Consider the following 17612-nt stretch of genomic DNA (forward strand, 5'->3'; position numbering starts at 1 on the left):
CAGATTAATTATCAACATATAAAACCTTCCACTACATCTACGGCAGATGACTAAGTTGGGAGAGTTGCCTGGTCAGAGCTGTGTGATGAGCTGTAGCTCACCCATCACCTTTTTTGGGGGAGAAGTTAGAAATGGGCAACAATGCTGGCCTAAGCAACAACAGACACATCTCATAAACAAGTTAAAAGACTTCCATGTCACTCCATGATAAATGCCCTTTTCACCTTGAGAGAGATTTATTTATAAGGAGCAGTGGTAATGTAATTGTAAGTTCACTCTACTAGTAATTAGATAAGTGTTTTGGGGACATATGTTCACATCCCACCATGGTGAAATTTGAATTCAATAATAAACAATCCAGAATAGAATTTGTCTCAATGGCAACTATATATACGCTATCAATTGTTGTAACACGTTTACTGTTGAAGGAAATTAACTGCTTCCTGAGCAATTAGGAATGGTCAATAAATGCTGCTTTAGCCAGTGACACCCATATTCCAAATCTAAAAAAATACTGTTCCAAACAATAGAAAGCTTTTTAAAAACTTTGTTTAGCATTTTATTTAAATAATTTCCAAAAACAACTAGGTGTGTCATCAAGAACACATGACATACTAAAACAGTTATATTCTCCTACGCAAGTGCAAAGGGAACACTTCCACCATTTGAAGAAATGGGTCAATAGGTAACAAATCAGCAGTGTAAATTCTCACCCCAATTCTTCTTATCTGGGTGCTGAGAATAATTGCAGCATGGCCTGGATGAAATCAAGGAACATACCATGGTCTGATAATAAAACAGGGATTTCACACTTTAATAAGACAGCAAGTTAATGCACTAATCCTTCTTTATAGATTTCTGAGGCAACTCTTGGCAAGATTCATGAGCCAATAACTTGCATGGAACAAGCTTTTACTTGCACCTGTGAAGTTATATGCCACTAACTACCTATTAATATATTGCTTTTAAAATGTGATTACCAAAAATGAACAACTGCCTTAAAAGACTGTTTCAAAGTACACTGGGTTCTCAAAATGCATTGCACCTCTGCACAAAAAAAATCTAACAGAAATAAATTTAGTCTCAGTATTAAAGAAATCTTTGGAGTTGAGAAATCTTTGGAGTTAAGCAATCGAAGAACCAACATAAGTTGAGGACTTGAAGCCATTCAACATAACTTGAAAACAAGAAGTTTCAAAACCAACTGTTACTTGCTGGTAAGTAACTTTCTTCAATGAACCTGGAAGATGTGAAAATATAGAATACCAAGTTGGTTACAAGACTTTAGTTTAAAAAAAAAGACTTTCATAAGTTATATTATTTGTGACGTGCCTATTCAAGTATTCATTTAACGGAAATAACCAAGTTTACAATTCCTCTTCCAGTAGAATATTCCAGACCTGTCCTAGTCTTAATGTTTAGTAAATTACTGATCTCTCCAGATGTAACATTTACAATAGTCAAATATTTAAGCATTGTCAGGTCTGGGATGAACGGTCACATCATTTAAATTAGCACAGTGAATAAAAGGAGAATCCAAATTCATAGTAAAACCCAGTGGCTTGCTAATAAACCCACAATAATTGAATGTACTTGAACAGCTCTCTTACTGTTTACACAATCAGCACCATAAAGCTCCACTAAATCTCTAAGATGAGAAATATCATACTCAAAAGTAGTAGGAAAGGTACTATTAGCTATGCCTTCCTTCATGCAACTTATGTCAAAAACATTTATCCTTTTAGTAATGGTTCTTTAATTTTGTTTCTTATTTTAATCTCAAAATTAGCTATATCCAAGCTTTTTTTCTTTAAATTGTTATTCCTTACGTTGGTAGATAGTTAGCTAATTATAATATTTGATTTAAAAGTTGTGCGATTATAGAATTGTGAAGCTTGGTTCTTCGTGTGTTTGCAAGCTTCATTCCTTGTTCCTTTTAATTTTATGCCAATTTCCTCCCCTGGTCAGCTAAAAGTATGACTATTGATAGGATATGGCTCCACTGGCACCAGGCACCCTCTGATAACCTCACTCAAGATGTTGTTACTCGACTTGGCAACTCACTGTCACCTGGTGGTTTTCGGATTATAATTTAACTCCATTAACTAACTAACTATCTATCTGTACAATACTTCGGTTTAACAAAAGTAAATTTAAGACAGAATAAATATTAGTGGTACATAAATATACAGCCATCATTTCATTTCCAAAATTAAACTTTCTAGGAACTAATGAATGGTTACATTTTCAAAAATAAAAATGGAAACCAAATTTAATTGCTATTTTTAAAACCTACTGTAAGGTTCCTTAATCATTGCAGGGGGTGAGATCTTGATAAAGTACGCCAAGATACAAAGTAACAACTGGAAAGAGAGCACAAGGTCATCTTCCATCTGTAGCAGCTTTCCTGAAAGCAGAATGCAAGTACCAAAGGCAAAAAATTAGTCTGACTTATTGCAGTTTATTTGAACTGTAAGTGTACAGCTTAAGACTAAAAGAACAATATATCTTTGTTTACAAAACCACTTTTCTTGATACCTAAAGAACTGAAATAGTGTATAGTGCATAACAAATTCCATATGAATTTTAAAAAATAAAAAAAGTAAACAAAAAGTAGCTTTATCCTTCAAGCAAAACAAAAATCTGAAGTTTCTAGAAATATTGAAGTAATATCTAAGCTCAGATAGTGCCTAGGGATTTTACATCTCTTTCAAATAGAGATCATTAAAAATGCTAACATGTACAATTTTTATTCATAAACACAAATTAAGACATGGTGGTTATTCTTTATGCTGATAATTGAGACTCTCCGAGCATTCATCACCACCCTTAATGAATTTACACTTATAAGTTAATAATTCTGAAGAATATCACTGTACTTTACAACAAATTAAATTTCCACTGAACTTGGCAAACCTACAGATCACACATTTCCTGCAAAAACTTTATATTCAACAAATGAAATGAATAACGGACATACAATAATACCCTCTGGTGGCTGAAAACAACTTTTCACACTGAATTTCTTTACATGGAAAGGAAACTGCTTGAATGCAGCACAAATGGATGTTTTGGAAGATTCTGATACAATTGAGATGTCCAAACTTTCATTCTGGTGAAACACTTAGTGGATGTTAATGAAACAAAGGAAAATATTCATTTCAGGGAATAATTTAGGATATAAATTGAAAAGTTTTGGCAAAATGAGTCTGAAAACTTAAAGGTGGATGTGCCAGTGTAGGACTGGGGTGGACAATGTCAAAAGTCACATGACACCAGGTCAGAGTCCAACAGGTTTATTTGAAAAACAAGCTTTTGAAGTACTGCCCCTTCATCAGGCAAAGTGAAGAGAGCACCCAAGCACAGACTTTATAATCCGAGAGATCAAAAGATCATACAAAGAATGCGAGTTGAGTGTCAACAGGCCGAATACTAAGTCTCTGCAAGTGATCAAGAGTGTCAGACGGTGTGAGTAAAGTCTCAAAAGCTGAACAACAAGGGATGACATTTAATCCGATTAATTGACACACAGACATAATTACAAAAACTTAAAAGGTAGTGCAGGAGACAAACCAAATGACTGGAATAACGTGCTGGGTATAAGAGTAGCACGCCGAGGTCTAACCAAAGTAATAAGTAATCCAAAACTGTACAAACTAATCATGGTAGAGAGATCATAACAAGTTATCCAGGTGATGGTGTCAAAATAGGACAGTAAGGAAAATTTTACAGAGCAGTACGGTGGGGTCACATGTAGCGTGACATGAAACCAAAATCATGGTTGAGGCGTTTTCATGGGTATGGAATTTGGCCATCAGTTTCTGCTCGGCAATTTTGCATTGTTGTCCAACATGTGACCCAACCGTGCTGTAGTGTAAAATCTTCCTTACTGTCCTATTTTGACACCATCACATTGATAACTTGCTATGATTGCTCTACCTTAATTAGTTTGTACAGTTTTGGACTACTTGTTACTTTGGTTAGACCCTGGGCATGCAACTCTTATATTTGGCATGTTATTCCAGCCTTGTGGTTTATCTCCATCACCACCTTATGTTTAATTTTTTGTAATTATCTCTGTGCCTCAATTAATCAGGATATAGGTCATCCCTTCATTTACTATTCAGCTTGTTGACACTTTACTCAAACGTGGGCAAGAAAAGGTGGGGGGGATGGTGTTAGATAATGGAGAGGTTCTATTGGATCAATCAATCCCATGTGCCTGTGCCCTGGGGCTCCTTTCACTTTATTTCTGCCCATCAGGTTTTGGCCCTCTCCTATGTGCATCTATCGGAAGGTAACAAGAAGTTTGCTTCTTTATTCTGCTAAGTGTTCACATCCCCTTAAACTTCACTTATTTACAATTTGCCAGTCCTAACAGAGGCTATCTCCAAGCTTCACTTCCATTCTGTACATTCAACTGTGAATAATCATCCAGGTGTTCAGGCCAGGTTTGAACCAGTGTTTAACATTAAGAACAGACCAATATTAATATAAGAAAATCATGCCAAGTGTACAGAAAAATTTCTGTTTAACCCTACAATGTTTCTTTTAATTTCCACATATATTTTCAGAAATGTTACAAAATATACATTGACTAATTGCTAACTGGTTTGCTTCTTGCACTATTTACAAGGCTATAAAACATTCTTGAAAATGTCAATGGGCCTTAAAAGACAAGGTAAGAGTTACATACTTCAATTTTCAATATTTGCTTTAATGCTTGTGCACCACTGACTAGTTTCTTCACCACATCTGTTTACTGCTACTCTGGTAAACCATCATAAAAGATACATTTCTCATGAAAATACAAGGACCAATATCACCTTCATTTTTTACCATAGGAACAACATCTCAAAGTGGAATGAAACTGTGGAATTCACTTTCCCAGAGTGTGGTGGACACTGGCACACTGAATACATTTAAGGAGGAAATAGTTAAAGGGCTGTGGGGAGTGGGCAGAAAGTAGAGTCAAGACCAAGATGAGATCAGCCATAATTTAATGATTGATGGAGCAGGCTTGAGGGGCTGAATTGCTGACTCCTTCTCCTAGGTCTTATGATCTTACAACTAGTGAAAAGCTTCAATTCTTACCAACACACTTGATTAAAAATGTGTTAAGATAATAATCTCTAAATGTGTTAAAAAATAAAAAGCACCTTAAAGAAGCTGGAAACATTTTCAATACATAATGAGGACACTAAATTTAATTACGACAGAAGAGAATCTTACAAAATCTACTACAATGTCGAACATCGAACAATCTTTCCATTAGGTTTCAATCAAAAATCTCACTCACTTTATTCAAAGCCTCCCATATATCCTCGCTCAATAATGATCAAAACATTTAGGCTCTAAGCTGTCCTTGATCTGATCTGCTGCTTTATGCTGTATAGTAATCTCACTATTTTTTAAATCAAGTAAACATATTTTGTAAATAACTGAATTTGTCTTTAGATTTCATGAATGTAGAGGTTTAGAAAGACCTGTTAAGTAATGCAGCAATTATCTCTCTGCAGTTTTTTGACACCCTTGGGAAATTAGCATTAGAGAAGATGGTGCAAGCAGGGCAGGGACTGAGGGACTCAATGATGTCTTCTCAGCATTTATGAGGAAGGGGGCACTGAAAATAAAATTCCAATAAATTTTAATTAATCCAGGGTAATGGCAAATTAGAGTCAAGAGAGAAAACAAGAATCACTTGGGGTTCTTGGGGAATAGTTTAGACAACTCCAAAAGTCAGCTCTCAATACATACACTTCTCAAAATAACTATTTTTTTTGAAAGAACAGACCTGTTGCCAGTAGAAATGTGATCCAGCAGATTTTCACCACTGGTTTATTAGTTTCTGATGATGCCCTGGTTAAGAAATGAAACAAAGTCAAGCATGATGACATTATTCAAAAAGTTCTAAAGAAATGAAAGATAATTGAAAACTTACTGGATATTTGGTGTCTCCACAAATATCTTTTCACATATCCTGCAAATTTAAAATAAAAACAGCTTTTGTTACATTTTTAGGGAATGTCATTCACAACTTCTGAAGCACACTTTTCACACGTTTACAAAATTCTGAGGTGCCATAAAAATGCACAGCGAATTAAGTGTACAGTTGTAGCTGGACCTTCTCTCATTTCTACAGAAGAATTGATGAAACAAACAGAAATAAGCTCAATATGTGAAATCTTCGTCCAAAATATTCTTTACTATGAAGAGTCAATTTGCTCACTTCTGTTACACATTTGAAACAAAACCTTACTGATCGCTTTTAAAATGGCAATTAAAGTCAATTAAAGAAAGTCAGACAGCAATACATTCAAACTAGTATAATTTCAGCAAATACCTGCAGTCAGTGATTGTGTACCAGCGGATTTGAGAGAGGCCCACCAGAACTCACTTTCTAACTAATAACCTAAACAGCAATGTTGGGGGAATAGTCAACAGGTTCACACGAAGAACAAATTTACCATCTTGTGGTCATGTCTAAAATCAAAAGCTTGTGGATTCAAGTCACATTCTCAGACTTCCCACAAAAATTAAGTCTGTCACTCCAGTGCTAGGCTGAGGGATGTCACTGTGTCAGAAGTGATGTGCTTTGGGTGAGATATTAAATCAAGGTCCTACTTGCCTTTACAGGTAGGCACAGAAGATCATATGACACTATGCAAAAGGAGAAGCAGGTAGGTACTCCTGATTCTGTACAATATTTATCCATCAAACATTAAAAAAATCCTGGTCATTCCACATTGCTGTTTGTGGGGGTCTCTGGTATGCAAACTAGCTGCTGTGTTCCCTACATTACAACAATAACTACTGTTATGACCAGCTCAGGTATGGTGAACTGACTGACTCCTCTCTCTTCCACAGTTGGTTCTAAGGGGCTTGGATTTACAAGGATCAATTGGAGAGGCAATATCGCTCAACTATTAATCCAGAAACTCAACTACTGTTCTGAGGACCCAGGTTCAAATCCCACCATGGCAGATAGTGGAATGTGAATTCAATGAAAACTTTGTCAATTATCGACTCTCTGGAGTTCTGGGAAGGAAATCTGCCATCTTCACCTGCTCTGGCCTACATGTGACTCCAGACCCAGAGCAATGAGGTCGACTCTCAATTGTCCTTTGAAATGGCACAGCAAGCCACTCAGTTGTAATCAATCGCTGTGGAGTCTCACAAAGAAATAAAAAACCTGACATTGACCAAGGCACCAGAAAAAGACAATGGCACAAACAGCTCCTAGAAAGTCATCCTTTCTAACATCCGGGGGCTAGAGCCAAAATTGGTTGAGCTGTCTCACAGATTAGACCATAAGACATAGAAGCAGAACTAGGCCATTTGGCTGATCAAGCCTGCTTCACCATTTGGTCATGCTGATATGTTTCAACTTTACTCTCCTGCCTTCTCCCCTTACCAATCAAGGCAAGTCAAGCAACTGCTGGGTCTTTGATGACAGAAAGAGTAGGGGCTAGCTGGCTGGAACAATCATGCTGCCACTTCGGAGCATACCTAACTCAGGTCTGGAGTCAGCTAGGCCAGACCAGACAAGGACAGCAGACATTTTTTCCATGAGGTCATTGGTGAACTAGATGGATTTTTTCAAAAATAAAGTTTTTTTTTCAGGCTTTTCAGATTTTTATTAATTTAATTTGATTTGAATTCTACCACCTGCCATAGTGGGATCAAACTCATGGTCTCAAGACACTGGTCTGGACCTCTGGGTTACTAGTGCAATGACAGTACCATCTGTCCACCTGTAACACACTGCGTTTACCTATGCTGTGCCATTTGCCATTGCTTACCTGAATTCCTCAAAAACTTTCTGGAAAGATCTGCATTTCAAAGCTCTCTTCATAACCACAGGACACCACTTTCCAACCAATGAAGTACTTTTGGAGCACAGTATTATGAAGATGTGCAAAACAGATTATTAATTTGTCATTTCAGGTCATATATGAATATTTCCTTAAAAGATTTTTGTAAACAACGGATACTGACTTGAATTAGCTGCTAATTTGCATCTGTGAAGTCACAACCGAGTCAAAGACACTCCTAGAAGTGTGATTAGTTCCTTTCTCCCTCACCAAGATGATCATTTGGGAGTTAATGACTGAAATTTCTTTTAAAAACGCCATTTTGGTCATGAAGCAAGGGCTAACAAGAAACTGAGAGAGATGCGCTGGAACTCTATTCTTTGGAGTATACAACGAATGTAGGGAGAGGTCATGTGATAAAACCATTTGTATAAATGCTGGAATTGGGATCTGGGCAGAAAACACAAGCTGCTAGAGTGAACAACTTTCTCCACAACCCTCCACCTGAATTCTGAACTATGGTAGACAGTTTTTCTATTACATGGCTTTGGATTTTCTACATCAGGTGATTCCAGGAGAAAAGAAATATACTAACCTTGACTGAAATACATCTGGGCTCAATCAGTGATTTTTCTTCTTGATCTATCATCATGCCTGCATTTCTGTTGGCTAGGTTTAACATCTGATAGCCTGTACAACTGTATTTCATTTTTGCATGCTGGGAGAATGTAGGTGTCAATATGTAATGGGAATAGGACATTTTTGTAAATTTTTAACATTTTAAAATTTGGTTCGCAATAAACATAACTCATGAACGTCTAGCTCGAGAATATATGTTTGGTTTATTTCATACAAGGCTGCAGTCAACTACATTTTTTTTTAAATTCACTTGTGAGATGTAGACATCATTGGCCGGCCAGCAATTACTGCCCATCCCTATTTACCCTTGAGAAGGTGGCAATGAGCTGCCTTCTTGAACCGCTGCAGTCTGTCTACTGTAGGTCGACCAGCAGTGCCCCTATGGAGGGAATTCCAGAATATGACCCAGACACTCTTAAGGAATGGTGAGATATTTCCAAGTCAGGATAATGAGTGACTTGGAGTGAACTTGAAGGAAGTGGTTGCAGGTTTGGAAAACCTATTATTCTTACTGCGACCTGTCACTCAACCCCAATTTTGCAGCCATGTCAGTAATTCAATCTAATTTTCTGTATTTGCTGCTCACAATGTGGTCTCTTCTACATTGGGGAGATGCAGTCAACCTTTTTGTTTTAATTCACTCAAGACATGGACATCACTGGCTGACCAGCATTTATTGCCCATCCTTAGCTGCCCTCGAGAAGGTGGCGGTGAGCTGCCTTCTTGAATGACTGCAGTCCATGTTTTGTAGGTTTACCCACAATGCTCTTTTGGAGGGAATTCCAGGATTTGACTCTGCAGCAGTGATGAATGGCAATATATTTCAAAGTGAGTGGCTTGGGGGGAAACTTACAAGTAGTGATGTATCTGTTGCTCTTGTCCTTTCAGATGGAAGTGGTCATGGATTTAGAAGGTGCTGTATGTCTACACAGGCATGCAGATGAGAGTTGTGGAAGGGACATTCATAGGTAAAGAAAGTCTCGAGTCTTCGTTTGAAATAGCTCCATATTAGCACATCTACAATGCAACCGGCTGCATATGAGAAAGATGTCCTCATCAGGTAAGGTGCTGTTGAAAAAACCTCAGTAGATCCTTCGTCAGTCTTAGTAACATTAAATGTTTATTCTTGCCCAGTTCAACTAGTGATCCCAGAAGCCAGGGGAAATCAGCAGATTTATTGACTTAGTGGCTTATACAGTGTGCACAATTCCTGCAGCTTTAGCATGTTGAAGTGTGAGCTTTTCACAGACAGGTCATGGTCCTCAATGACAAACTGAATTTTGCAGTGTGAAGACAACTGTTAGATAAGCATACAATCCCACAAACAAGGCAAGCCAAATTTTTTTTAAAAAGTGTACGAAACAAGGATACAAATCAGGCAACTCAGAGGATCAGCCCAAACACATCAGTTTGCTACGTCCAAAAATGTCAACCCTGCACTACAAGAAGGCTGCCAGTCACAGGAAAGGACAGGAAATCACTATTTTGAAATGCAAGACCACACAGGTGACAAGATTGTTCAACTGTGGGCACTCAACACTTTCACTATGGTAGAATTAGTAATTTGGAAAAATTATGAAATACAAGATCACCTAGTAAAAGCAAGTCAAATAGATGAAGACTATTCAGAAGTCTACACAGAATCCATCAAGTTTCTAAGTTTTCTTCTTATTAAATTACACACATTCATTGTCAAGTGGAAACCATTGTCAACTTGTATAGGATCAATCTAGACCAGGATTTCTGGTCAGTCATCTTTAAAAAGTCAGGAACTTTCAGACCAAGCTTTGTCTCAACTCAGCAGTAAGTGTTATTCTGTCACCTACCATTTTAGAACAGCTTGAAACTGTGTGCCTTAAAACATCTGAAAGAGGATTTTGGAGACAACATCCTTTCAAGTTAAAGGTTGTTTTGTAGCAACAGTTACCTACAATGGTAAAGTTATTAATGAGCATATTTATGTCTTACAGAAATCCGAATAGATCAGTGTTGAGTTGAAGGCTTATGTATAATTAGCTCATCTGCAGCTAGTACAAGACAGTCCAGGCCAAGTTAAGGCTACATTCCATTTTGTGAGGAATTGCCCAGTCTGACCAGGAAAGTGATCTTGTTTACAAAGAAGATTGGGCAGTATTTTACCCCAGCTTTTCCAACAACTGAAGTTTAGACCAAAAAGACTGGTTGATCTTCCCCCAAAAGGCATCCAAGCTTTTCCAAGATTTTGACCAGCTTCATGATATTCTAAATCCTGTCATGCATGAAGATGATGAGCCTAGTTTCTTTAGAAGTTCCTAGCTTGGAGACACACCTCGAGGTCACACTACTGTCAGGCCCAACTTCAGCATTTTCAGAACGTTTTGCAGTACATCAGTTTCCAGTCATTGATACAGTACATCAAGATCCCTCTCATTTTCTTCCAGTCCAGGATGAGCAGAATTCACCTACTCCTCTAGGGATTCAAGTTTAGTTGACGCTGTGCTCATGAAAAATCACTACACGGAGGCTACCGAAGATGTGATGGAACTATCAATACCCTCAAACGTAAAAGGTAGTTACAATAATCTTTTAACCAACAGACAGATAGATCAAGCCTGATGAGATCTTGTAGAATGCACAGGATCATAAAGAACAACAAACTCTTCACAAACACAAATGTCCCTCAATATTTCAGCAAGAGAATATATTCTACTTTTCTATGAGACCCCAGAAGGTTGTTTGAGCTCACCTAGCCATTTAGGAATACTTTTACCTTTGAATTCTAATATTGCTAAAGTCCATTCCAATTTATCTTTTTAATCTAGAATGGTTTACAACAACGACAGACTTAGTCTAGGCAGTGCATCCAGCAGATTTTCCACTGCAAGGAACAATGTCTGAAATGATTTTCAACAATAGCCCATAGTCCTTGCTCATATATGAATACTGAACCATTCTTCCAGATAATTCATTCAGTTCTTCTTCCTAAACTTAAGAATATGATTCAAGAATCTCAAAATATCACCGTACTGTCGAAAAGGAGGAATAGCAATACCCATTAACTCTTAATGGTGCAGCTTCAATACTCAGCTGTGTTTAAGTTTCAGATGACGTTTTCAAAAAAAATACAGGGAAAAGATAAGATCAAAGTTCAATCGAGTGGAAGTGGTATCTTATCAATGAGCACCCAACAATCCATCCAGAGCCAACAAGTCTGTTCAATATCATACTATGTTACTAATGTTGCTCTTTTTATGTCAGTTGATGAAAGCACAATTCAAAGTCAGCCTACCAGGGAGAAGTATGAAGCTGTTCCAGCAGGTTGGTGGGTGCGGGCAAAGAGAGAGAGAGAGCGCGCGCGAGAGAGAGATGGGGTGGGGGGGGAATACTTACTGCTTTCTGACGATAGTGTTAAGAAATTACTTTCAATTGATAATGTTAACGACTGAGAATGTATGAGGTGTGTAGGTGGGGTTTTAGGGATAGAGGTTACTAAATACACATATGAGCATCTGAGGAACACTGTATACAACTTTAATTTCAGCAGGCCCATGAGAGAGACATACACTGCTAGAACATTAGAACTAGAGCAGCTTATGGTGGAGATGCCTGCAGCAATATTATGTACATATTTTAATCAATGCTGTTGAAGAAATATCTTGATGTCTGGCTTGAACTAATAAACCCATATTAAAATGGTTAGAAGCCATGTGGTCCCAAACTGGGCAATGGGCAGGCTTTTGTAGAGTTCATGCTGCTTTACAACATTGTCAATATCACCCTCCACTACTTTGGTGATGATTAAAATTAAGCAAATGGGATGGCAATTGGTAAGGCTGGATTTGTTCTGCATCTTGTGGAAAGGGCATACTTGAGCAATTTTCTATATTGTCAAGTAGATGCAAGTGTAATTGTTCTGGAACAACCTAGCTAACTTAGTTGTAAATATGTCAGCCTTATCTTTTGCATCATCATTATTTGGTTCCACACATATTCTTTGCCAATCTCCACGACTTAGTTGTTTATTGTTCATCACCAATCCTGAATCGATGGGAAAGGACTTCAGAGCTTTGATCTGAGTTGTTGGTTGAGAAATCATTCTGCTCTAGCATTTGCTGCTTCCACTGTTTGGCATGTAAACAGTCCTGTGTTGGAGCTTCACCAGGCTGATCTCATTTTTATACGTGCATGATACTGCTCCTGATATATTGTTCTGTATGCTTCATTATTGCAAGCTTAGAAGCTTAATAGTAACAAATTTTCTTTAGAAGTTACCTCTTAAATTTTTCAAAGAGTGCAGTGAAAACAAGGCACTTCTTCTCCAGTTTCAACACCAGTGAATTTACTTTAGTGCTAACAGTGTCCAAGTTCACATCCATTTTCTTCAGCAACTGCAAAAACTCAGTCACACTTCAGGAAGGAAAGAGAAAAAGAAAATCATTTGTCAAAGAACACTTATCAGCACCGTCCACATTATGTTGTTACTTAGTTGAAATAGGCTTCTGTTAAATAGTGCTTTTTTTGAACCAAAATATTTCAAAAGTATTCAGTAATCCAAATTAAGCAACTTTGCAAAAACTGTAATAAATTAATACATTTGACATAATACACATTTATAACTTTTCAGCAATAAAACAGATTCCCTAAACATACAACAGAAATTGAAGAATTAGGCCATTCAGCCCATGAAGCCAGTGCTACCATTCTAGATCATGGCTAATCACACACAAAAACAAATTACTTCAATGTCTTTATGATTTTTGACTAGCCTATTGCAATGGTTCTGCTCTTAAAATTATTTAAACATTTATTTACATAGAGAACAGAAGTAAAATACTGTGGATGCTGGAAATCTGAAACAAAGAAAATAGCGGACAAACTCAGCAGGTCTAGTAGCATCCGTGGCAAGAGAAACTATCGTAATGTTTTGAATCCAGTATGACCCTAGTCAATACAGACTCCAAATGCTTAGCTTCTCTCTCTACCATACGCTACCACACCTGCTGAGTTTCTCCAACATTGCCCACGTTTGCTACTGAATGATCTTAAAAATAAGATTTACCCGAGTCAAGTTCATTCACTTAAACATGTTTAAAATTAATGCTTACATTTGGATGTCAGAATTTTTTTTTAAAAAACGGATTCATTTCTCAGGGTGCTTTCTCTACCTGCTGGGGGTAAGTTTCAGATTTAAGTGAGTAGCATCATAGGTGCTCTCATGCTAGATTATAATTTCACATTCCAGATCAGAAGGTTACATGCCTTGATGGTGGTAGACACCGTTGGCAGAGATACTGCTACATGATTTGTACTTATCATCAGACTTGTGTGTCAAATGTCTCAGCACTGTTTATTAATTCTTTTTCTTGAAGTAACACATGACTATTCTGGTTTTCTTCCCTTCATGCTATACTCCTTCTCTCTTAAGAGATTAGTTTCCCCTGGTTTTTTGTCCATTGCATTTCCTGAACAGGATTCAGGTTGGAGGTCAATGAATCTTGCATACTCGAGCACGCCACCAGGAATATATGCTTACTAATACTTCCTCCTTTCAGAGAAGCCACTGGCTTTTAATTCAATAAATCCAAAACTGATAATTGAGGACAGCGCAAGTACAGATCTAATTTTTAATCATACATGAGCGATTTAATACAGCATTAATTCACTTTGGTCACTTTGTTTAACTTTTATTTTCAAAAATTGAGCTCATCAACTGCACATTTGTTTGCCTATTTGGTCTCTTGTGTTGTTATTCCTTTTACTATTTCACTGTATTTCCACAACTGATTACAAGGCCTTCTACTGCCCATGAACACAAACTTGCAGCCTACACAGAAGCTCAAAAACTTCGACTGATCAGTCTACAGACCTAATTACTGCACCTAAATCAATATGCTGTGGAGGTGCCAGTGTTGGACTGGGATGGACAAAGTCAGAAGTCACATGAACCTGGTTATAGTCCAACAGGTTTATTTGAAATCACAAGGTTTCAGAGCACTGCTCCTTCATCAGGTGAAGTCCTGAGAAAGGAGCAGCACTCCTAAAGCTTGAGATTTCAAATAAACTTGTCGGACTATAACCTGGTGTCATGCGACTTCTGACCTAAACTGTAAACTCTAAACAGTGTCCTGAACACAGTACACACAAATGTCATTACTCTGCATAAAAATTTGCAGGATGAATTCAATGCACAAAGCCAGATATCAAAACATGGTTAAGCAATTCTTACAAATAGTTCAACTTCACAGCAATGATTTGCTTAAACTAATTAGAAGACTCCTGAATTTCAGCAAAAAATTATTTCAGTGATTAAATGACACCGTCAACGGAAAATAATAAAATGCGAATTCATAAACCTACTTCAGATCTAATGTTTTCTGCAAATCTGTCAGAGTGAAGGAAACTGCATTCAAGTCTACGGCTGCAATGAAGATGCAGATACCCCAATACTTCCGTGTGGCCGCCTAGAAGAGAACATCCAATTTAACTTACTGAAAATATTAAATAAAAATAAACATGAACATAAATGGAAACAGAGCACCTCAACGTATAAACAAAATCAAATAACAAGTGTCATTAGGTTTGAAATAGATTACAGCATAACGCAAACAAAAAAGTTTAGAAATACAACAAGTTAATGTTTCTGGTTGATGGCCTTTCAAAAGGTGGAAACATAACAGGTTCAATCAGGAGAAATAGAAAAGGGCGGATAGAGAACTAAAGGAAAGATTTGAGATAGTGGAATACAGAAAACATTAAATGACAAAAAAAGTTGGTTGCATGACATCAAAGGGAATGGAAATGGAACAGCAAAGAAACAAATTATGGTGTCCACAGTACACTGCACAATAATGAACTGCCACTCAAATGCAAATAATACAGGAGAAACACAAGATTAAGACCAAGGGGATAAAGACTGTAGACTGAAATTGCTGAGCTCAGTGTTGAGCCTGAAGGTTAGAAAGTGCCTCATCAAAAGACAAGGTGCAGTTCCTCAAGTGCTTGAGACTGAATGCAGACACTTTGCAAATTCGGTCTCCCTTGTGTAGAACATAATATTGTAAGGACTGAATACAGTGTATGAAATTGAAAGAAGCACAAACTGCAGCTTCACGCAGGAGTGTTTGGACATTAAATGGTGATGTGGGAGGAGACAGGAATGTAGGGGTTGCGTTTTTTGCCCTTGCTTGGAAGGGGACTGGGTATTGAGGCGATTGAAGGGTGGTTAAGAGCAAATGATCTCATGGAAAGGTTAAAGGGGAAGGTGTGTTTAGCATTAGAACCACAGTGACAGTGTCAGAAGCAACAGTCAATGAGTCATCCTCCAGAGTAAGACGTGAGGGTAAAGAGAACCTGATCTTGGTTCTGGAAGGAAGGAAAATAGATGAAAGCAGAAGTGAGCATGAGAAATGAGTGATGCACGAAGGGGATGGAGGTTGTCAAGTAATGAGACGCATCAGAAACACTGGTGTGAAAGCTTGTATCACCAGGTCAGTCGTATCAGAGAAGCAGGAAGGATAGAGTGATCTGAAAGGATGCAGGATGTAATGTAGAGCTAGGTGTGGGAATCATTGGGTTCATAATGAATATATATTGTTAGACTATTTTCAGAAAAAAGGCAGGGCAGTAAGGGAAGGGGAGAGTCAGCGATGGAAGGGGCAGAAGGTGAAAACTGGAAATAAGGTTAATCAGCTTTCTCAGCTCAAAGCACAGATACAGTCATCAGTGCATTGCAAAACAAAAAAAAAAGAGGGTTGACAGAGGGTACCTGAGGAGGACTGGAAGAAACTTTTTGATCCACATCTCACGAAAATGGCAGGCTTGAACACGTACCCACATGGATATCCATAACAACCTATTTTAATTCAAGGAAAAATAACAGGGACGACGCAGTGCAGCAAGTTCAGAGGAAATGTTCGAAAGACAGAAGGCAGCAGATAAGCTAACAATGCCAGTATCATTGTCAATTCTCGATGAAATGATCAAGAGAACGCAAGAGGTGGGCGGGGGGCAGGGTCCAGACAGAAGGAGCATCCTGCAGACAAGTGAGAGGATCCACTTTGGGCAGGGTGGCAGAGGATAAAGGACCGAAAGAACTGCAGGCGCTGTAAATCAGAGAAAAAAAACAAAAGTTGCTGGAAAAGCTCAGCAGGTCTGGCAGCATCTGTGAAAAAAAAATTACAGTTAACGTTTTAGGTCCGGTGACCCTTCCTCAGAACTTAATTGTTTCTGTTTCTGATTTACAGCATCCGCAGAAGAGCTCAAAGTGTCTTGCTGAGCATGAAGTTCAAGGTGTTGGGATAAGGGATATAGTGAGTCCATCACTGTACCTAGATGGTTTTGGATTCGGGTGAGTCAGACGCATCGTGAATATTTCAGACTCCAAGCACCTGCACTATTGTGCTTTTGAAATAGATTACTTGAGTGAGTCTCCCACCAAAAATGCGAAGGGAGGGAGATTCTTTTAAAAATTGTGTGTTTATTTTACTTCTGTTTTTACTATCCAGCAAATGAATGGCTGAGACTCACTGCAGCACATTATGGATATTGATAGGAATGAACAAAGCAATAACTAGTTGATGCCAAATTTCAGTTTTAAAAAATTAAGGATAGCAGGTTGAAGGAAAGACAAAAATGCCTCCATAATAAGTCTACAGATATGATATTCTACAAAAAAGTAGACGCACGCACACCATACTGCAAGCCCGACTGACAATCCTAAATTGATTGTCAGTGTAATTCTTTGTGCACTCAGGGGTATTTAGCAAATGCAGTCCAATTGCAGAACAGTACGATTAGATGTAATTTAGGAGTTTTACAGGTATGGATGTGGTCAGTTGGGCTCAGTGTGGTGCACTTGCATGCACTGGAAGCTATACGCATTATACACAGGATCTTGTTCTTTGCAGACAAAACCTGCCATTACACTGTCTGCACCAACTCAATAAAATTGATAGGTAGTCACTTTCTGGTTAATTTCTCAGGGCAATCCCTTAACAAATGTAAACTTGTCTGGTTTAATATTTAACCAATACTTGACAGTTAACTGTCAATCATCATTCTTCACAACAACGCCCGTACCAGAGTTCATTTGAGACCCAGACCAACCACACAGACAACCGTCGTTTATAGTAAGGCTTGCATGACATAAGGGGCTACAAAGCGAAGTTGAACAGAATCAGT

General features: G+C 38.0%; 1 protein-coding gene across 1 annotated transcript in view; it reads right to left on the bottom strand.

Annotated features, from left to right (window-relative positions):
* The window catches only part of LOC109937908 (retinoblastoma 1), a 78109-nt gene that overhangs the window by 48739 nt on the left and 11758 nt on the right, over positions 1–17612 (bottom strand). The window contains exons 3-7 of the mRNA XM_048602533.1: positions 14790–14893; positions 12705–12839; positions 5942–5980; positions 5795–5859; positions 2297–2407 (exon numbers count right to left, since the gene is read on the bottom strand). Coding sequence (XP_048458490.1) covers positions 2297–2407; positions 5795–5859; positions 5942–5980; positions 12705–12839; positions 14790–14893 — 454 coding nt within the window. The remainder of the gene's footprint in view (positions 1–2296; positions 2408–5794; positions 5860–5941; positions 5981–12704; positions 12840–14789; positions 14894–17612) is intronic.

Source organism: Rhincodon typus, chromosome 11 (genome assembly GCF_021869965.1).
Source record: "Rhincodon typus isolate 14 chromosome 11, sRhiTyp1.1, whole genome shotgun sequence".
Taxonomy (NCBI): domain Eukaryota; kingdom Metazoa; phylum Chordata; class Chondrichthyes; order Orectolobiformes; family Rhincodontidae; genus Rhincodon; species Rhincodon typus.